At 40.9% G+C, this 20,262-nt stretch overlaps 1 protein-coding gene across 2 annotated transcripts; it reads right to left on the bottom strand.

Moving 5' to 3' along the window:
- Positions 1-1,269: 1,269 nt before the first annotated feature.
- Positions 1,270-11,789, bottom strand: cenpt (centromere protein T). 2 transcript variants are annotated; one of them, XM_084078463.1, is made up of 16 exons: positions 11,619-11,789; positions 10,958-11,141; positions 10,448-10,580; positions 10,264-10,357; positions 9,966-10,102; positions 9,054-9,129; positions 8,584-8,711; positions 7,016-7,079; positions 6,320-6,453; positions 3,850-5,022; positions 3,463-3,615; positions 3,266-3,362; positions 2,856-2,921; positions 2,348-2,515; positions 1,828-1,932; positions 1,270-1,658 (listed from the first exon to the last, which is right to left on the bottom strand). In XM_084078463.1, the coding sequence occupies exons 1-16, from the start codon at positions 11,702-11,704 to the stop codon at positions 1,529-1,531; spliced, it is 2,928 nt and encodes a 975-aa protein (XP_083934589.1). In that variant the 5' UTR covers positions 11,705-11,789; the 3' UTR covers positions 1,270-1,528. The 2 variants fall into 2 exon arrangements, with proteins under 2 accessions (XP_083934589.1, XP_083934590.1); XM_084078464.1 differs by having other exon boundaries at positions 9,972-10,102.
- Positions 11,790-20,262: the final 8,473 nt, after the last annotated feature.

The following is a 20,262-nucleotide window of genomic DNA, read 5'->3' as shown; positions in this document are numbered from 1 at the left end:
TTCCCTCTAAACAGAAGGGCAGTGATTTATATTGTTGCACTCCAAAGTATGTCTGCAAGAGGATGTACGGGCAGTAAACTACATCGTAGATACAGTTGCTGTCAGAAGTTTAAAACCAAGAGTTAATGCCATCTGGTGGATGTTCTGGGACCATGCAGGTCATACGTTATATTTAGTACTTATATTTCATCAGAACTGTGGAATGATCTTCCAACCATAGGGCATCTCAAACCTCCTCAAACCCCCGTCATTGTTTTAGGCTTAGCATTGTATTTGTTTACTGAGTGTACAGCACTTGGTTCATGCTGTTGTTTTAAATGTTGCTCTATTAAGTAACACCCCATTTAGACCTGTTGTAACCCATACGTTGTTATACCTTTCAATCCGGGAGCCACCTCTGTGTCTCATTAGCTGTTGCTATACATATAACATAATGTCTTCTTTTTTTAGTAAGAATTTGAACGTTTTCAGAAAACTTAGGTTATAGAAGCTGTTTTTAGAATCGGCCTCAGGTCTAAATGGGTTACAACAAGTCAGTCAAAAATGCTTGAGTATCTACATCAACTATACTTTTCAAACTCAAGTCCTAATAACATTAAACACCCCCAATATCTGTCTGATAGGCTTCAAATAATCTATAATCTATCAAGTAATCTATCAAGACAGTTTCGATGGGTTCCCAGATAGGGCTCGTGAATTTAGCAGAGAACATAACTTCATGAAAAAGGAGCACTACCGGTATCCCTCAAACCACCGATGCTCATGCAAGGGAGTAATATTCAGGAGAAAGGAAAAATGACCAAAGGGTATTAAAAACATCCAGGTCCAGGCACTGAGGGTAGGTTTAACAAGTAAAAGGCCTTTATTTTCAATGGGCTACAAACATACAAATACACAAATGTCTGCTTGACAAAGCGCAGAGCTGAGCTAAGATAAACAATAAATGGACAAAATTATAACGCATACAGAATACTAAGATAAACAATTAAATAGACAAAATTGGAACAATATAAAATTCAAGCTTGGGCTGGAAAGATGGGGAGACCCCCGTTACTGAACACTATAGCAGTGGTTCTTAAAGTGGGGTCTATGGGACCCTCAGGATTGCTTGAGGTGGTTCTAAAGTTATGGGGGTCCTAGAAATACATTTAAAAGAGAAGAAAAGTTTGAGAACCACCGCTATGGCAATTAGTACCATCAGAAAATAGAGCTTTAAAACCAGAGGGAAAAAATCCCCACAACAATAAGAACAGTCAAAGAACGGTTTACTAACAGTGTCTCTTAAATTGCTCCCAAATTTACTGCGACACAGGCGGGAAAGCCAACGAGGAAAATGACCGCACTGAAAAATGACCAGGTGATGTTACCTTCCATGAAGCCCGTACACCATATTGTTTCAGTGGAGTTTGTAGTTATATTTGGAGACAAAAGATGCCGATGGAGCAACATTGTCAAACCCAGTTGAGATGATGATAATGATGAAACTCAGGATGTTGATGAACATGTGATGACCAGTTTTCCCCCCATCTTAGGGAAGACTCTTGGGGAAGACAACATTCCCACTTGAGGCACAAGGGATCAGTTGTTTACGAGCACTCATGTCCAGATACCTTTCTATGAGGACTTCCACTGGCACCTTGTCGGTCACATGCCCCTGTCTGGAGAGAGCAAAGACACATTGACAAAATAATTTAAATAGGGGAAGAAAACTCATGAAGTGCTGGCACATATTCGTCTGTAGAGATTTGTCTAAATGAAAACGCAGTAAATATTCAGGCCTCGCATTGGTACTTCCCTTAATATGGTACACACTCAAAACATGCACACCTTTTCAGCAGAAGGATAACATCTTCCACTTCAATGGTTTTCCTCTTGGCATGATTGGCATAGGTCTCCAAGTCTTCCACCATCCGGTCAAAGAACTTCTCCATTCTATTAAACCAATAGGGAAAACGGAACATTTGAACACCTGCAATTTCCAGTTTGGAACCCTCCTACACTGTGCCATGGGCTTTTTATGGTTACCATACCTTGACAACCGCAAGAAAAATGAGCCAACTAGCTGCCAAATATATAGTACAATTCTTTCATCACTTCTAACTTAACCAATCTAGTTTGAACCAATCTGAAGCCACTGACATATGACCTGGCAAAATCCATTGTCTCCCGTTAATCTACTTTAGCGAAAATGATGCTGCTGGTCACATTCATTCATTTCACAAGTTTGTATTCTGACACTTTAAGGACCGACTTGTATTCATTTCTAGTCTTACCAAATTATACTAAATAAGCTGCAAAGTGCATGCATTAGTCTAGCTCTAAGACTTGTATAAGTATAGTTGCTTACGTTTCTTTAAGGACGGGGTACACATCCGGAGAAACCTTGGTCTTCGCAAAGTGTTTGAAGTTGCCCATGCAGTAACTCTTGGTGAAAATGGAGGGGGGCTCCTTTTTCTTTTGTCCAGCCGTCTTCCCAGTACGCTTCTTTGGTTTAACTGAAGCTGCATCTTCAGCACTGGAGGAACAAAGTACATTTAAATAATCAACATATCACTTATGTCACTTAAGCACACATAACGCTGCATTATCATATTAAAGCTACACCATCATGTCAATGAAAAAGTTGGATATTTAAAAGCATATAGCAATTTGTAAAAAAAAAAAAAAAAAAATCCAGATCATTGCAACTGGTAGTAATTTCGAGTTGTCTTGCAGTGGAAAGCATGGGTATGTTCTTCATACACCACATACTTTCAAGCCTTGTGACTATAAAAACGCTCACACAATGCAGCTTTAACGCATGTGATTAATGACAACGACATGCATGTTCTGCTGCAACAGTGAGTTTAACTTGCCTGGGTTTAATGTTTTTAAGCTTCCCAGTACTCTTCTTTGGTTTAACTGAAGCTGCATCTTCAGCACTAGAGGAACAAAGTACATTTAAATAATCAACATATCACTTATGTCACTTAAGCACACATAACGCTGCATTATCATATTAAAGCTACACCATCATGTCAATGAAAAAGTTGGATATTTTAAAGCATATAGCAATTTGTTAATAAAATAAAAAAAAAGATAATCCAGATCATTGCAACTGGCAGTAATTTCGAGTTGTCTTGCAGTGGAAAGCATGAGTATGTTCTTCATACACCACATACTTTCAAGCCTTGTGACTATCAAAACGCTCACACAATGCAGCTTTAACGTATGTGATTAATGACAATGACATGCATGTTCTGCTGCAACAGTGAGTTTAACTTGCCTGGGTTGAATGTTTTTAAGCACAGGTGAGGACTGTGGATTAGTGACCACACCCTTCCTTATGGCTCGAATGAATGCAGGGGTCTTCATGGAGAGATCTAAAGGTCATTAGAAAACAAAACAAATGAAATAACATTCCATTATATTCAAATAATATTCCTACACACAAAACCGTAAAAAAAAAAAACACAAAAAGACCTGCAGCCTCATCATTGTCTTCATCCTCCCACTCTTCCTGGTCTGCAGGATCCTCAGCAATCTGTGCAGAAGTACCACTGACATGGCCTGTCAGGGGGGGACCACTGTGCCTCTCACTCGGACCTTCATCTGCAGATGCGTTACCAGTCCACTCTACACGTGAAGAAATGTATCCTTTTACATGATATATCAAAGCTTAAGTTGCCTTGCATGCCTTAGAACAAATCACACAGGACTGTCTGTGTGATTTGTTCGAATTTTAGGTGTTTTAGGTGGGCAGTGCGCGTCAAGCCACTAATTTACTACAAATTAATAAAACTAACAAATGACATACAGTGGCATCACGTATCCATAATGCGAGAGAGAAACCTTTTTTTACATGCTCACCAGCCTCTGTGGCCTTGGGTACTGCCCCCATACTCCTGTAGTCCCTTCCGCCATCCACTGCAACAGGCACATGTCCACCACCTTCAGAGCGAAAGGCCCTATGGCTGATCTTCTCTGCAACATGCGACAGCTTCCTTGGTGTTCCCTCGATTGTAGCGTCTGGCTTCCCATTATCCTCCTCTTCTGACTGAGATTCAGGAACTGCCTCTTCTTCCATTTGGTCTTCTGGTTGGGACTCGGGTTCCTCCTCGTCTGTTTGGGACTCAGGTTCCACCTCAGGGGCCTCTTCTAATTGGGACTCATGGGCATCTTCATGTGTTTGGGACACGGCGGCATCTTCTTCTGGTTGGGACTCGGCCTCTTCTGGTTGGGACTCATCATCTGTTTGGAACTCAGGAGCCTCGGGTTCCTCATCATCTGTTTGGGGCTCAGGGGCCTCTGGTTCCTCATCATCTGTTTGGGGCTCAGGGGCCTCTGGTTCCTCATCATCTGTTTGGGACTCTTCAGGGGATTCTTCTTCTAATGACTCAGGGGCCACCTCATGCGTTTGGGATTCATGGGCCTCTTCATCCATTTGGGACACTGCTGAGTCTTCTTCTGGTTGGGACTCGGCCTCCTCTTCTTCTGGTTGGGACTCGGCCTCCTCTTCTGGCTGGGACTCGGCCTCCTCTTCTGGTTGAGACTTGGCCTCTTCTTCTTCTGGCTGGGACTCGGCCTCTTCTCCCGTGTGAGACTCAACTGGTTTCTCTTCTTCAGACTGCGCTCCCACTGCTTCATCTTCAGTCTGAGACTCCGCTTCGTCTGACTGAGACGGAGCTGCAGCATCCTCTTCCTCAGGTTGAGATTCCACAGGGACTTCCTCTTCCCCTTTGGCTGGAGGATAAGAGGCGGATTGTTTTCTCATCAACTTGCTGCACTCCACTTCCATTTGCTCGTCTTGGCTCATCTCTTCCTCCGCCTCATCCCCAGCATCTCTCTGTATTTGCGATGCCAGGACCGTGCATTTGTCCTGTGTGGCAGTGATGGGAAAGGGGGTCCCCATGACAGATGGCTGGGCGTAGAGGGCGGTGGCGTGGTTGAAGAGGTCAGTGGTGCATTCAGGTCCAGCATCACTCAGATTCAGGGTAAAGTCCTCAGAGCATGCAGCCAGACTCACTCCGCCAGTTGCCCCATCTGAGAAAGTGAACATAAAGAGGAAAGCAGATTTAGTGGTGGTATTAAAATTCACGGGTCTAATAGAGTACCGAAGTCCTGGCGTCACTCGTTCATCCCCTGGGTCACGGAAGACATTTCTCTATGGAGAAGGTCATCTTAGAATCAGCTCATAAGAATAGTCCAAAAAAAAACTAATTGTCCCGGCGCTATTGTCAAGGAGGTGGCTCTGTATGGTTTACGATAGTCATTCACTCACATTCGATACAGTCCGTTTCTGGCGAAAAGGTTATTAATTTGGCGGCGGTAAAGTTAAGTGTTTTCTCATCAGTTGATTCATACCCATATGAGTCAAACTGCCTTGTTCATTTGTTTATTTTTGGAACACATTTCTTATACGACGCAATATTAAACACAGGGAATTCAGAATGGGGGGGGGGGGAAACATGACCCAGGTGGCATGCATAAATGACATAAGTCAGACCTTGGTGCTCTATAACGATAGCCTGGGTGCCAGCCTGCTTCGCTGCGTTCGGCGGACTTTTTTTCTCTCTCCGCTTCTCAAAAATCCACCGAACGTAGCGAAGCAGGCTGGCACCCAGGCTACTATAACGACATGGCTTCATGTGGCCAAATCTGTTACAAACAACTGCATATTTGGGCAGGGTTTCAGCCCGATACAATGGCCATTGATTTCCAGTCCAACAAGTTGAAGACGTTCTTCCTTGGTCTACTGGCAACGAGCGTGTACAAGATATTTGCTAGTGATTGGTCCAGAGGTTTGCAAGATTAGCGGACAACACACAGACCTTCTAAAAGGCTCTGCCTTCTACAGAGCCACACCATAAAAAAAAGGGATGCCCTGTAGCTCACATAGTAAGAGTGCATACCACATAACAGGCTATATTCCTTCCAGCAGGCCCGGGTTTTAATACAACACCAGGCTCTTTGCTGTATATCATGTTCATTTCAATCAACCTTCAGCACGTCCAAACAACAAGGTCATCATTTCATGTATGTACCTTCGTACTCTCATGTAAATCTCTCAGGATTTCTGCTGTACATCATGTGTGGGTGTACACACACACACGTTTTTGTGTGACATTCATTCCTGCCAATCCATAACATGGCAGTCTCCCTTCGTCTAGCCTGGTAATGTGGCAGTACAAATGAATAATACTACGTTTCAAGCCATGATCTTCCTCACCATGTAGGCTATTACTCATATGCTCAAATTAAAAGCATATGGTGCTCTGAGGAACATCTGATCTACACACATAACATTTGAGCAAATTAATTCCTTAACTAGGCCACTTACCAACACTCAGCATTTTATCTAAACCTTCTTCAAACGCCTCCACGGTGAATTGACGGTGGTGAGGTGCCTTCCTTTGAAGAGCCTTTTTCTCTGTGCGAGCATCCATGTGTGGGGTTTTCAAGCTTAATGTTACACTGCAGAAGAAATTAGACAACATGTAAAGCAATCACGATCATGAAATTGTACTGGATGATTAATGGTCAACAATAATTGCGATTAACTGCGTTTTTGACAATGGAAAATATAAAAAACAATTACATAATCATCTCTTTGGCTTTTAGGCTTCGTAAAAAAGAATTACACTGGGCAGATATGACTTAAATATGCCGATATGACAACTTAAATATACAAAGTAATGACTGATATAATAACTTTCAGTTATCAGAACTAGCCAAGCTTGTAGATCTGCCATTTCAATTTTTTGAAAATGTATGACATTTTTTCGTCATGGATCGAATATGACAGTTATGCAAAATATTTGCGATCATCTCAATTAATTGCGATTAGGTGATTGTGTAATAATTGTGACCTAACAGTATGCAACTCAATAATCTTACTTATTACAACAGAATTTTTGAAATGAGGGCACTCAGAGGAATTATGTGAATATAAAGTCATACGTATATTGGATCCGAGTGAAGCTTTTAACTGCAGGAAGATTATGATGAGGGAAAGAGGTTATATATATCCAATTACCCTGACAAAGTGGTAGAGGCTGAAGAAGCGGATGAAGACTCTCTTTCTGGTCTATCATCAATCTCTGCAAACAGAAACACCGGGTCAAAAAAGCACACGAAAAATGTTCATTAATACTACTAGTCATGTTTGAACCCAAAGCATCTGTGCGGTTCTGTGGTAGGAACTTTCTGAGAACACCAAGCCCTAGTGTAGCACCCAAGTCCTATACTTGAGGTACTATTAAGTGTAGTGTCTAAAGTCCTATACTGGTTGCCGAGGGAGTTCTGACGTGTGCTTCTGACGTGTGCTCCATACAAACTGATGTCCACAAGTGTCCGTTGAGTTCATAAACAAAATGTTTTTCTGTAGCCAATCTGTCACTTCAGCATACAATACATAAATAAACTAGAAAAAGTGCTCCTCGGAGCACAACTCTCCGCCAGAAGACTTGTGTTGGTTCGAAGGTCGCGAAGGTCGCTATCCCTCTTGTATATGTAAGTGTCCTATCCATCCTGTCTGGGTAAGTGTCCTCTTCCGTTCATTCTGTGTAAGTGTCCTATCCCTCCTGTCCTATCCGTCCTGTCTATGTAAGTGTCATATCCCTCCTGTCTATATAAGTGTCCTATCTGTCCTATCTGTCCAATAAGACAGATAGGAACAATTGGACCGCGACTACTTGACTACTTCCGGTTCGAAGGTCTGGGAGTGAGCTAGTGGCCGGATTTTCGGTATTGGAATCTGGCTTATCACAGTGACACATGTATTTATAGGTCGCTATCCCTCTTGTATATGTAAGTATCCAACCTGTCTGGGTAAGTGTCCTCTTCCGTTCTGTCTGTGTGAGTGTCCTATCCCTCCTGTCTGTATAAGTGTCCTATGTCATATCCCTCCTGTCTATATAAATGTCCTATCTGTCCTATCTGCCAATTATGTATCAGCCATGCAGCCATTTCATGGTTCCCGTCTTACCTCACTCTGACAGTGGCGGAGACACTGTCAGAGTGATGCCATGTATATATAGGCCCGGTGGCGTCACTAGCCAATCAGATCACAGTATTTCACGTGTCACGTGAGGCTTGACCAATCGGTGTGTCATGTTTAGAAAGTGAAAACGCAGTGATAACAATACTCTCCTGGCGGAGAGTAATAAAAAGCAGTTTGACTCTGCCACTGGCAACACCTGTGCTGGATTAGGGACAGGGTTAAATACCCTGTAACCCTGGCAACCTTGGCCTTGACCAAGCCCTGCGGTGACGTCATCAAATTAGAACCAACACATGGCTCATACACCTAGTTTTAATACCTCAAGCGCATATTCCTTATTCCTTGCTGCTGCAGTATGCCACCTGAATTCCCCCGGGATCAACTAGGTTTTTCTAATGAAAACATAATAAATATATTTAATATTATTCAAGTTTTATTTGACCCAATTATACAAGTAACCTTAATTCAAATACAGTCATACTGTAGCAGCAACAGCAGGAAGAGAGAAACATAGGAGAGGTACTGGTAACGTACAATATCTCTTAATAGCCAGCCATAGTGGAATGAAAGCACATCAGTGGTGGGTTAACCTTTACACCCACCTTGATTGAGCCTTTTCTCAAAGGCAGTCACATTTAAGATGCGAGGTGGTCTTTTTCTGCGCAGTCCTCTCACTGACTGGTCTGTACTAACAGTGGATAAATCCAGCTCCGACAGCCCAGAAGCAGAACTGAAACAAGCAAATAAATGAACCGGTTAGAGAATATTTTAAGTATGGATGAGAGTTCTTGAAGGAAATATGTATTGTACGTATATGTACCCCTGTAACATTAATATATAAAATCTTATTTTGTCTTGATATCAATATTGTCACAAAATATGAACACAATGAGATTTTTGATAATCATCAGTAATGCTTACACAGTAACTGTGGGTAAAAGAACAAGACTAATGCAGCCTCCCAAATCCCAGACAATATCTAGCCCCCATATCACAATATTGATATACAGCATTATTAATATTCCCAGTCCAATTCCCAATGACTTGGAGTATGGCATGGTTGACAGCCTACCTAGGACTTATGCTTGAGCTAGCTGCAGGCATCACTGGCTCCTTCCTCGCCACTTCCTCTAGGGACACCTTGGCCTCTGAAGGACATAACCAGAGAGGCAAGGGTTAGGGAAACACACGCAAACGGTCAATCAATCAAGTCGCAAGAAATACGGGAAAAGACCAAGTTCACTGGTCTGCAAAATGTTCCCAGAGGCACATAGCCTTGGAAATTCAGGTCATAGCAGCAACAGCAAGAGTGAAACACGGGTAAGAGTAAACTTGTGTCAAGACTTAAGATTGCCCCAACACGTGGCACTCGATTTACACACATATTTTGCACTCAAGGACCACATCAGGATCCCTCTGTTAGCCAATCTGGCCGGGGAAAGGAAAGTCTGGGGGTTCTCTCAACAGATACCTCGGTGAGGCGACAGCGGATGAACAACAATGGAAATAAGCTTGAGTTTTTTATTTTTTTGACATGTACAAATATGTTAATGTGTATGCATTTTTTACAATAAAAAAAATATTTCAATCTAAGACCTGCTCCATCTGTTACAATTGAGTTTTGACTACTGCATCGACTCGAACTGTTTGTTTGACAGATGCTAGTTTACTATTCAGATATTGGTCAATTGTATTAAATATTTTGACAGCATGTCGTTTAGACAGGTGCTAGGTTCATCGTTTACCTGCTTTCTCTATACAAGTAGAGTCTGGTAGAGTCTCTATGCACTCTACTTATGTGACTATTTACCTAATGATGTCTATTGACTGGAGTTCATGCCTATTCCAATCTCGCACTTGTAAGTCGCTCTGGATAAAAGCATCTGTTAAATGCCTAAATTGTAACAAGACTACCATCTCTTAATAGCCAGCCATGGGGGAATGAAAGCAAAGCACACAATTCATTGGCAAGTTTTAACCTTACCATCACCTTGATTGAGTCGTTTCTCAAATGCAGTTACATCTAAGATACGAGGTGATCTCTTTCTTTTCAGTCTCCTCTCTGACTGGTCTGCGGCGGCCAAAGTCACACTGGAAAATTCCAAATCCGACAGCCTAGTACTGAAACACAAGCATAAATGAACCAATGGGAATATCAAGACAGTCTGTTAAGATTTGCTGAGAGAAATGGAACGCCAGTCAGAGAAACATGCACATGCACTTATTATTTTATGTTCCCCAACAACATATCAAGCATGTCATTGTTGACACACACAGCCTACCTAGGACGGCTGCTGCCCATGCTGGAGGTAGGTCGAGGAGGCACTGGCTCCTTCCCCACATCTTTCTCCTGGAACAGGAGGGACACCTCGGGCTCTGAATGACATAACAAAGATGCAAGGGTTAGGAACTGAGAAAACGACTAATCTAAATCTGATGCAAGCAATGAGAAAATGTCATGTTCACCCGTCTGCAAAATGTTCTTGAGGATGTGCCTTGGAGTGACATCATCTTGCAGAGCTGAAATCCTGCTCGACTTCCTTGTCACAGTTGAGGTGGTCCTTCTGTTGCCGACAGGCAGCGATACCCTGGCTGAGCTCTAGAGAAATCATAGATTGATGAACATTATTCTATCCATACATTTTTCAATTAATCAAATAATCGAGAAGCACGTTCTTATGTTTTATTTTGTACATAACTATTGATTTTGTATAATCAACTAAATCGATTAACCACCCAACACTGGCCCATTTTATACTTTGTTGTACAACAAGCCAAAATAGCCGACCTACAAGCTCACAACGCATTGCATCGAGACACCTTGTGAGCTTGTAGATCTGCTATTTTTGCCATTACAAAAAGAATCCCAAATCCCCCAAAATCGTACTGATGTCCATATAGAGCAATTCATAGGGGCTTAGATGTACAGTACGAGGGTGAGATAGAGTATTTAAACAAACTATGCTTCTTCCTGACCTCACGGAGCTTCCGTTTCAGGCTGCGTCTCAGGGCCTCCTGCGGGGTAGGGGCACCGGCATCACTCCTCAACCTGGCACTTTGCCGTGTACTGCTGCTGGAGCTTTGGGCACCACCGGCATCACTCCTCAACTTGGCGCTTTGCCGTGTACTTCTGGGGGAGCGCTGTGCTTCAGCAGAAGTGCTGCAGAAAAATTGTCATATTTGAACGTGTACATCAATTGACAGTAAGCCAAGAAGTAGTGTGCTACTTCTGTGTGAAGAAACCAATATTATTGTTTCAGGGCTACAAATTACATTTACTCAAGTACTGTACATGGTGAGGTATTTTTACTTTACTGGAGTATTTCCAATTTTCTGTACTTTTACTCCACTACAATTATTTGAAAACTAGTTACTAGTTACTTTGTAGATTTTGATTACAAAACAGTACCATTTTTAGTACTTTTTCCACCAGTGGGTCGTACGTTCTCAAGAAACGGGGATTCGTAAATATAGCAACATCAACTTAAAACAGTTTTAACAAATGTGAGGAATATTTTTATGGCACAAAACCCCCACTAACATGGGATCAGATTGGCCATCCATGACGGTAACGGTCGGTAGTAGTTATTTGAAAACAAATGGACATAATCGGACAGTTAAGTTGCTGTGACATTACCTTCGTGCAACAGGAGATCTGTTAGGCTCAGTGTCCAGGATCCCTCTAAGCAGATAACGAGGAGTGTAGTCTTCATCCAGATCCATTTGGTGGCCAGTGTGTTTGTTTTTAGCAGTAGTAGATATATTATAACTCTATGAGTAGTATTTGACATGAAACCATAGAGTTAAAAATAAGCATGAAACAGTAACAACAAACGTTTCCGGATTTTATACGCCCACCATCCCGCCTTGACCTGTGATTGGCTGAGATGAGGAGGGAGGGCTCGTTTTGCTTCACAGGATAAATGTCCACCACGGCTTGCAAACAGTGTTGCCAGAGTTTGTGAAAGAAACAAGCAACCTGGTCTATGAAAACAAGACAAAAAGAAGCACTTCAAACAAACCTGTACAGTAGGCTATTTGAAAATAGCCGATCTACCGATCTGCCAATCTGGTACAGCGCTCCCTGGCACAAAACATTTTCAGATGGGTATTAGGGAGGGACAAGTACATATTAATTTGGGGGGTCCATGACATGAACATATTTGAGAACCACTGGTTTAAAAAAATATTACAAAATTGGAACAAGCCCAAATAAACAATTACACTTTAGAAACAAGGCCAAAAAAACGCAACCCACATCTATATATTTTAATATTTACAAGCGACTGTACAGAAAAACAAGCACAAAGTCGCTAACAATAAGCAGACATGGCAACGATGCTTGCAAACGCTGTCGGCGCGCCTGTCTTGTTGAACTAACAAAAACAAGCCCTCCTCTTCTTTAACCAATCCTGGGGGATAAACAAGGCATCACGTGTGTCATGTTGTCACTGGTACTGTACTGGGAACGGGTACAGTATTTATTTATTTATTTCATATTTACATTTATTACATTTTCATGGACATAAACAATAAGTTTGAATGGTAAATGTAGGTCTGATAATGTGCTCTGCATGTTCAAATTGTGTATACTTTACATTATTTCCGACCATTTTCCAAAGAATACATATTCTTTTTTTCTCTTTTCTTTTTTGCCCTCAATGTTTAGATCCCCACTCGATTAGTTTGTTCATCTGTCTGTCTCTGCCTCGCTTTTTCACTGATGAGATGTAGGTAACCAGCAGGTGGGCATGGTATTGTTGTTTCTACTATGGACATTTGCATGGTTTCTTTGCAATTGACAACACTGACAGTGACACCAGACAGGTCATGAATTTGACTGTTTTCCAGGTGGAGAATTAGGCAACACTGCTCCGCCTAAAGCTGGAAGAATTGCCACTGGAATTATATACATGTACACTTATTTATTTTTTAAACTCATAAAATTTGTGTCAGCAAAGGAAATACTATCATTGGAGGAAGGTACACTAAAAAAAACCCAGGTGATGGATGAAACCTTCCATCAAGCATGTACACCATTTTGAGTTTGTTTAATTGATGGCTTCAGTGGAGTTTGTAGTTATATTTAGAGACAAATGATTTTGATGGTGCAGCATTGCCAAATGCAGATGAGATGAGATGATAACGAGGAAACTCAGGATATTGTGAACATGAGATGACAAGAAGCACTACAAAAAAAGCACGTTTTAGTTTTTTTATGGAACTTACAAATGCCCATACATATTATAACAAAGACAATACTACAAACACTTGATTAAATAATATAAATAGACCTACTCTTAACATTGCAAGTGTATCGTTATACATAACAATAGAGCCAGTGGAAGAGGATTAATAAGACATATCTTTCCTCTGGTAGTCAGTGGATATGTGACGTGGTTATGTGATGAGACCATGCACCCTTCATATCCCCCCAAAAAGTACATGGTATATTAATGTTATTGAATCATTATCAAATGTATGCAAATGGTCTTTGCAGCCCGCATTGTTGTGGAAACACCCTGTGCTGTACAGAAAATAAATGGACAAGCAACTGCTGTTTATTCTGATTGTATAAAGTTATGTTTCTGTACACATGAGTGTATTGTGGAGTGGTTTGTTGTTGGATGGAAGCAGATAGCCACAGGGTGAGACATTTTGCTGCAGCATTAACTCCTGTCATTAATCAAGCTGATTACCTATCAGACTTTAAAAGTCAGTCAATCAGCCATTCAGCCCACCTGTACAGAATATGTCTCTACCTCTAGTGAGTCACTGTGATTGGATTTACCCTGAAAATGGCTTATGCTGAGAACTAATCCAACCTTATTTTCCGTCATAGCCGTTTTAATTAAGCTATTAAGTTGAACAACATAAATAAGCCATCTGGCCTCTATAAAGCAGTGGTTCCGAAAGTCTTTCAGCTTGAGACCCCCCCCCCCAAAAAAAAATAATTTGCCGTCTCCCTGCAGCGGGACTCAAACATACAAAAATATATTATTAATTAACCACTTTAAGACATATTTCAAAAATAGTGAAAACAGCAGATCTACAAACTTACTTTAAATTAATCCTTCATACACATTTAACCAGTCATGAATAAGCCATAAATATGAATGACAAAAATATACATTTGAGCCTATATGGCAACAAGTGCATGGCAAAGGGTAGTATGTTTTCCTAGCAAAAGCCTACATTTGTGTTGGATGTGAATAGTTTCTAGTATTTACGTGGAGACAGTGGAATTAGTGTCAGCAAAAGGGGAAAAAAAACAATATCATGTCATTCAATATGGCAGCAACCACTCAAGCAGATGTAAATGTGCAGCTTGAAGTGACAAACCACCACAGTAGCCTACATGGTTTGAACTGATTATGCAAAGAGGGTCCTTTGTGTGCTTTACTTTTAACAAGGCTTTTCCTATTAAATCTAAGTTTAACATCAAAAGAGCTGGTGTGTATATATATATGTATGTATACATACACACACACACACACACACACACACACACACACACACACACACACACACACACACACACACACACACACACACACACACACACACACACACACACACACACACACACACACATACAGTAGGCTACATGAGTTTCCTGATTGTGTCACTGAAGCATACTGTACTCTTCCAAAGACAGGAAGCTAAGAGGTCCATTCATTATATGCTTATGGTATGCCTACAAGATAAATAATAACAATAAAGAAACATTGAACCTTGCAAAGTGGCAGGCTCTGCAGGGAGCGGAAGTTGTATGCATTTGGTTTCTATTTAAAGGCAATTTAGAAAAGTCAGGGAATAACCTAGCCTTATGAATGAAAAGGTGCCATGAAGTCAGACCTGCCCTGTCATACAGATGACAGCAAGGTGTATGGGATCTGGCATTTAACCACTTATGCCCTTTTTCTATTTTACTTTTGAAACTTTTTTTTTTAATGTAAAGTTTTTGAACAATTTCGCCAGTTAGTGACATGGGCAAAATAGAGACAGCAGGGTTAAAGTGATCAAATACAACGTGCTCCTTGCTAGTATAGTCTGTTCCTATTGCCTGGAGAGTGATGGCAGAGGTTGTGTGTTGGGCATGCTGAAGGTTGATTCTTGACAATATAAATTCATAGGGAGTTGCAATTTCTTTTTTTACGTTCTGTTTATTACATTTTATTTTTTACATACTCAACAAAACACTACAAAACATTTATATCATATATTATAATGAGCATTAGTGAGGACCAATTATATGAATATAGTTTGAAATGTACTACAGATATATCCACCCTTTAAACACATCTGACTCCCATGAAACATCTCTTGACCCTAATGTGTGCCAGAGTTTGATGGACCACTATTTGTCTTTTGATTTACAGTAGATGAATCCTTCAAACACATTGACCTCATCTGAACTTTTAAATTGTTAATTTTGCCTAGATTTTCCAGGTGGAGAATAGGCAAAACTGCAGCGCCTAAAGTTGGAAGTATTGACACTGGAATAAACACTTGGCACCTAAACACCTCCGGTGACAATGGAAGTAGTGTCTGCAAAAGTGGTACTACCATTGGGGGAAGGTAGACTATGATCAGGCTGTTGACAATGATCTGATGAGCCCTCTTCTTCTGGGGATTTAGGTCTCTTCCACCTGGGTTAGATCTTTTCAGTGCCCAGAGGATGGAGAAATCACAAAAAGCAATAGTGGGGAGAGCAATGACATATGGCCATGATGCAATAGGACCGCTGTTCACATAATGGTAATACAATAATGTTACAACCCCATAAGCCACTGTGGTGAGCCAGACAATAGAAGCTGCCACAACCCGGGGAATTAAGACTCTTCCTGGCCCTGTAGACGAGCGGATGAACCACAGCCACGTAGCAGTCCAAGCAAATGCAGGCCGTGAGCAGAGGTCGTACACTGAGCATCAGTGTAAAAATAAAAGCAATAAAGTCATAAAGTTTGAGTCGTCAACGAAAGTCAACGAGGAAAATGATCGCACTGAATGAAAATGACCAGGTGATGTTACCTTCCATGAAGCCCGTACACCCTATTGTTTCAGTGGAGTTTGTGGTTATATTTGGAGACAAAAGATGCCGGTGGAGCAACATTGTCAAACCCAGTTGAGATGATGATAATGATGAAACTCAGGATGTGATGACAAGAAGCACTAGAAAAGAGCAATAAGCACATTTACATGTTTTAATTTAGCTTTCATTTTTCACTTTACAACAAGGACAATACTACAAACACAATTGGAGATTAATTCATATAAATAGGCCTAGTCTTCTTATGGTTCCAGTTTAAGAGCTATACTTTTAACATTGCACATGCACCGTTTTTACAACACAGTAGAGTGGAAGACGATAAATACATACCTTTCCTCTAGTAGTGGATATTTGTGATGAGACCATGCAGCCTTCATGAGCCCAAAATATATACACATGGAATATGTTGATGTTACTGACACTTGATCAGATCCATGTAAATGTATGCAGATTTTGTAGCCCGCATTGTTGTGGAATCACGAATCCCTGTGCTACAGAAAATAAATGGACAAGCAAGTGATGCTTATCCTGACTTATCCAGATTTATTTAGAGAGGCCTGTTTATTATGTTTTGTTTCTGTATAGTGTTGTGTATTTTGTTGACTTTTGGAAGCAGAAGCCTGGTGAGACGTTTCGCTGCAGCAATCATTAACTGTCAGATATCCTGATTGATATTGTTTATGTAAAATATAGGGGAAACCTTTTTTGTGAAGTTATGTTCCTATACACATATGTAAGTATGGTTTGTTGTCTTTCGAAGCAGATAGCCACAGGGTGAGATGTTTTGCAGCAGCAATAACGCCTGTCATTTATCAAGCTGATTGGCTGTCAGATTGAAAAGGCAGTCAATCAGCACTATGTCTCATCCTCTTGTTTTGCAGTGATTCACAACTCACAGCCATTAGCTTGACCCTGAAAAAGGCTGATATTGAGAAACAGCGAACCAGCCTTAATTGCCTAGTTTATTGCGGTTTTAGTTTAAGTAGTTTCAGTTGATACACCAAGTTGTAAATAAGAGCAACACAAGATACAACAACGTATAAGCCATGTGACTTCAATAAAGCCTACTTGCAGAATCATGCATAAAATGTGTATATATTCAAACATGTTACATGTGGTCATCATAACTATTAGGATAAGGATAATTCCTTTGACAGGTCTGTTCATGAAAGTCCTTGCGGCCTTGTTTCCAATGAGGGCCTGTGAGCAATTAGTGGTTAAGAGTCTTGCTCATTATTTAGACTTTTGTCGTGTTTAAAAGTGTTACAAAGCACAGGTAAAACATTTCACTAACATTTGTTGATATTTAAATAATATAAACCAATCATATACAGGTAGCCTACTACATAATACAGCCTATACTGTACCAGTGGTACAGTGGAGACCAGGGGTCCCTTGGATCTGTACTCTGTAACTCTTAGAGTGAACCAAATGGACCCTTACAGGTCCATTTGGTTCCATTTGTACACTTTCAGAGTTATGGGGTCCTTGAAAGCTTGAAAACCAGTCCCATGAAACATTTTGACAATGTAATGTGTTGCAGAGTTTGGTGTATCACTATTTATTCCATTCTGTATGATTTAGATGAATCCTTTTATACAGATTTCACCAAACATGACCTCATCTGAACTATTACATTATTTATTTTGCCTAGATTTTCTAGGTGGAGAATAGGCAAGAGTGCGCTGCCTAATATTGGAAGAGTTATCAATGGAATAAACACTTGGCACCTAAACACATGCGATGCCACTGGAAGTAGTGTCTGCAAAAGTGGTACTACCATTGGGGGAAGGTAGACTATGACTGACATGATCAGGCTGTTAACAATGATCTGATGAGCCCTCTTCTTCTGGGGATTTAGGTCTCTTCCACCTGGGTTAGATCTCTTCAGAGCCCAGAGGATGGAGAAGTCACAAAAAGCAATAGTGGGGAGAGCAATCACATATGGCCATGAAAAAACAGGACTGCTGCTCACATACGTGTAATAAAACATGGTTACAACCCCATAAGCCACTGTGGTGAGCCAGACAATAGAAGCTGCCACAACCCGGGGAATTAGACTCTTCCTGGCCCTGTAGACGAGCGGATAAACCACAGCCACGTAGCAGTCCAAGCAAATGCAGGCCATGAGCAGAGGTCGTCCACTGAACAGCAGTGTAAAAATAAAAGTAGTGACGTACTCAAATGTTGAGTTGTACTCCATGAGCCAATTGACGATGCCAGGTGGAAGAAAGACAAAGAAGATGAGGTCCATGAGAGTCATGTTTAGCATGAAGACATCATTGGGGGTAAAGGGGGCTCCACTCCTGTGGCTCTTAAATTGCTCCCAAATGACAGCGACACAGGCAGGAAAGCCAAATAAATAAATGACTGCACTGAAAAATGCCCAGGTGATGGAACCTTCCATGAAGCCTGTACACCATACGTGTTCTTCAGTGGTGTTTGTGGTTATATTTAGAGACAAAAGATGCCGATGGAGCAACATTGCCAAACCCAGATGAGATGATGGTGATAATGAGGAAACTCAGAATGTTGGTGAACAGGAGATGACAAGCACTGCAAAAGAAAAGTGATTCATTTAACTTTCATCTCTCCTTTTATATTATAACAAAGATAATACTACAAACAATTTACAGATTAAATAATATAAATAGCCCTAGTCTTCTTACCTAACACAGTGCAGGCAGTGGAAGAGGATTGATAAGACATACCTTTCCTCCAGTCAGTGGAAATTTGTGATGAGACCATGCACCCTTCATGTCCTGAAAATATATATACCGGTACATGGCTGATATTATTCATGTATGATCAAAGTTATGTAAATGTATGCCAGTTTTGCAGTCCACACTATTGTGGAAACGCTGTCACAAAACACCCTGTGCATATATGTTTGTATATGTAAAATATGTATATGTAAAAAGAATGTTTTTGTGGAGCTATGTCTGTACTGTACATACGTGTGGTGTGGTTTGTTGTCTTTTGGAAGCAGATAGCCACAGGGTGAGATGTTTCACTGCAGCAATAACATCTGTCATTCATCGAGCTGACAGTCCGATTTTAAAAGGCAGTCAACAGCCCTACTACTGTCTCATCCTCTTGTCACAGACAGATTGACTCTAAAATGTGCTAATTCTAAGAAACAGAACTGAACTAGCCTTGACTGTCTTTATTGCCGTTTTAGTTTTAAGCAGTACAGTACTTTAAACTGAGATATTACATACATGGGAAACTGGTGGCCTGGGAGCCACATGCGACCCTCACGTGGCCCGTTGGTCAACATCCAAATACCGATATATTGATTTCAGCTCTTCCAAGTCCAAACATGCAATTTAACATGACCCATTACTACAATCAATTGTATTGAATTGTATTGTATTTTTTTCATGTCCAATGTATTTCTATTTAAGTTCATAAAGTTAAAGCGGTATGTGACTTTTTTTTTTATGTATAAAATGTGATTATGTCCAATCTGTATGGTAGAGTATGTTAATACAATATAACTTATACAATTGGAGTGGTTGTACAGTATTTTGTCTCCCTGCTCTTCTATTGAGAAATTTTGATTGTGTCAAAGGTCATGTCTCACCTAGACACAGGATCTGACACGTATTTTGACCTGAAGGTCAAAATTTAGCCCCTGAGCAAGCAAGCAGGCTCTATTACAGTAGCTCAATGGTAAACATGTCAGCACTTGCGCAGGTTCAAATCCGAGGTAGAAGAGGAAAGTTACATTGTATTGTTACTATAGTATATATAAGTATTACTATTTTTGTATTTATAATTTAAAAACATGTTACACTGAATAGTAATTGTCAATATCCTTTATTATTGCATTTGTGGCTATCATGGGCTACTTGAATGATGGGGTTTACAGTATACTGGCAAAAGAGTGCAGACCGCAGATACGCAATGTGGTCCCCTGGAGTGAGTGTGGAAATTGAGTGGTCCTCTCCATCATCAAAGTTGCCCACCTCTGAGATATGTTGTAAGTAAGATTACAAGTCTAAAAATCCCACTAGCTACACCCAACTTCACCAATGGGGGCTTACAGGTAGGAATTGCTTGATATGGACGATGGGAGAGGGGTATGAGGGGTAAGGGTGTGCTTATGGGTATCGGTATGGTCTGGGGGGCTTTCAGGTAGGAACTGCTTGGTTTGGAAGATGGGGGGTGGATATGGGGGATGTTCAATTTAACTCTCTTGTTGGACAATTGCTGCACACGACCC

Source organism: Gymnoscopelus microlampas, assembly GCF_963454915.1.
Source record: "Gymnoscopelus microlampas genome assembly, chromosome: 14".
In the NCBI taxonomy this organism is placed as follows: domain Eukaryota; kingdom Metazoa; phylum Chordata; class Actinopteri; order Myctophiformes; family Myctophidae; genus Gymnoscopelus; species Gymnoscopelus microlampas.
This window is presented reverse-complemented; position numbering and strand designations above follow the sequence as displayed.

Coding starts and splice junctions, on each gene's coding strand:
- cenpt (XM_084078463.1), bottom strand. CDS start 11,704: ATGGATCTGGATGAAGACTACACTCCTCGTTATCTGCTTAGAGGGATC. Junction 10,358..10,447: donor CAAGAACATTTTGCAGACGG/GTGAACATGACA, acceptor TATGTCATTCAG/AGCCCGAGGTGTCCCTCCTG. Junction 1,933..2,347: donor TACCCCGTCCTTAAAGAAAC/GTAAGCAACTAT, acceptor TTGGTTTAATAG/AATGGAGAAGTTCTTTGACC.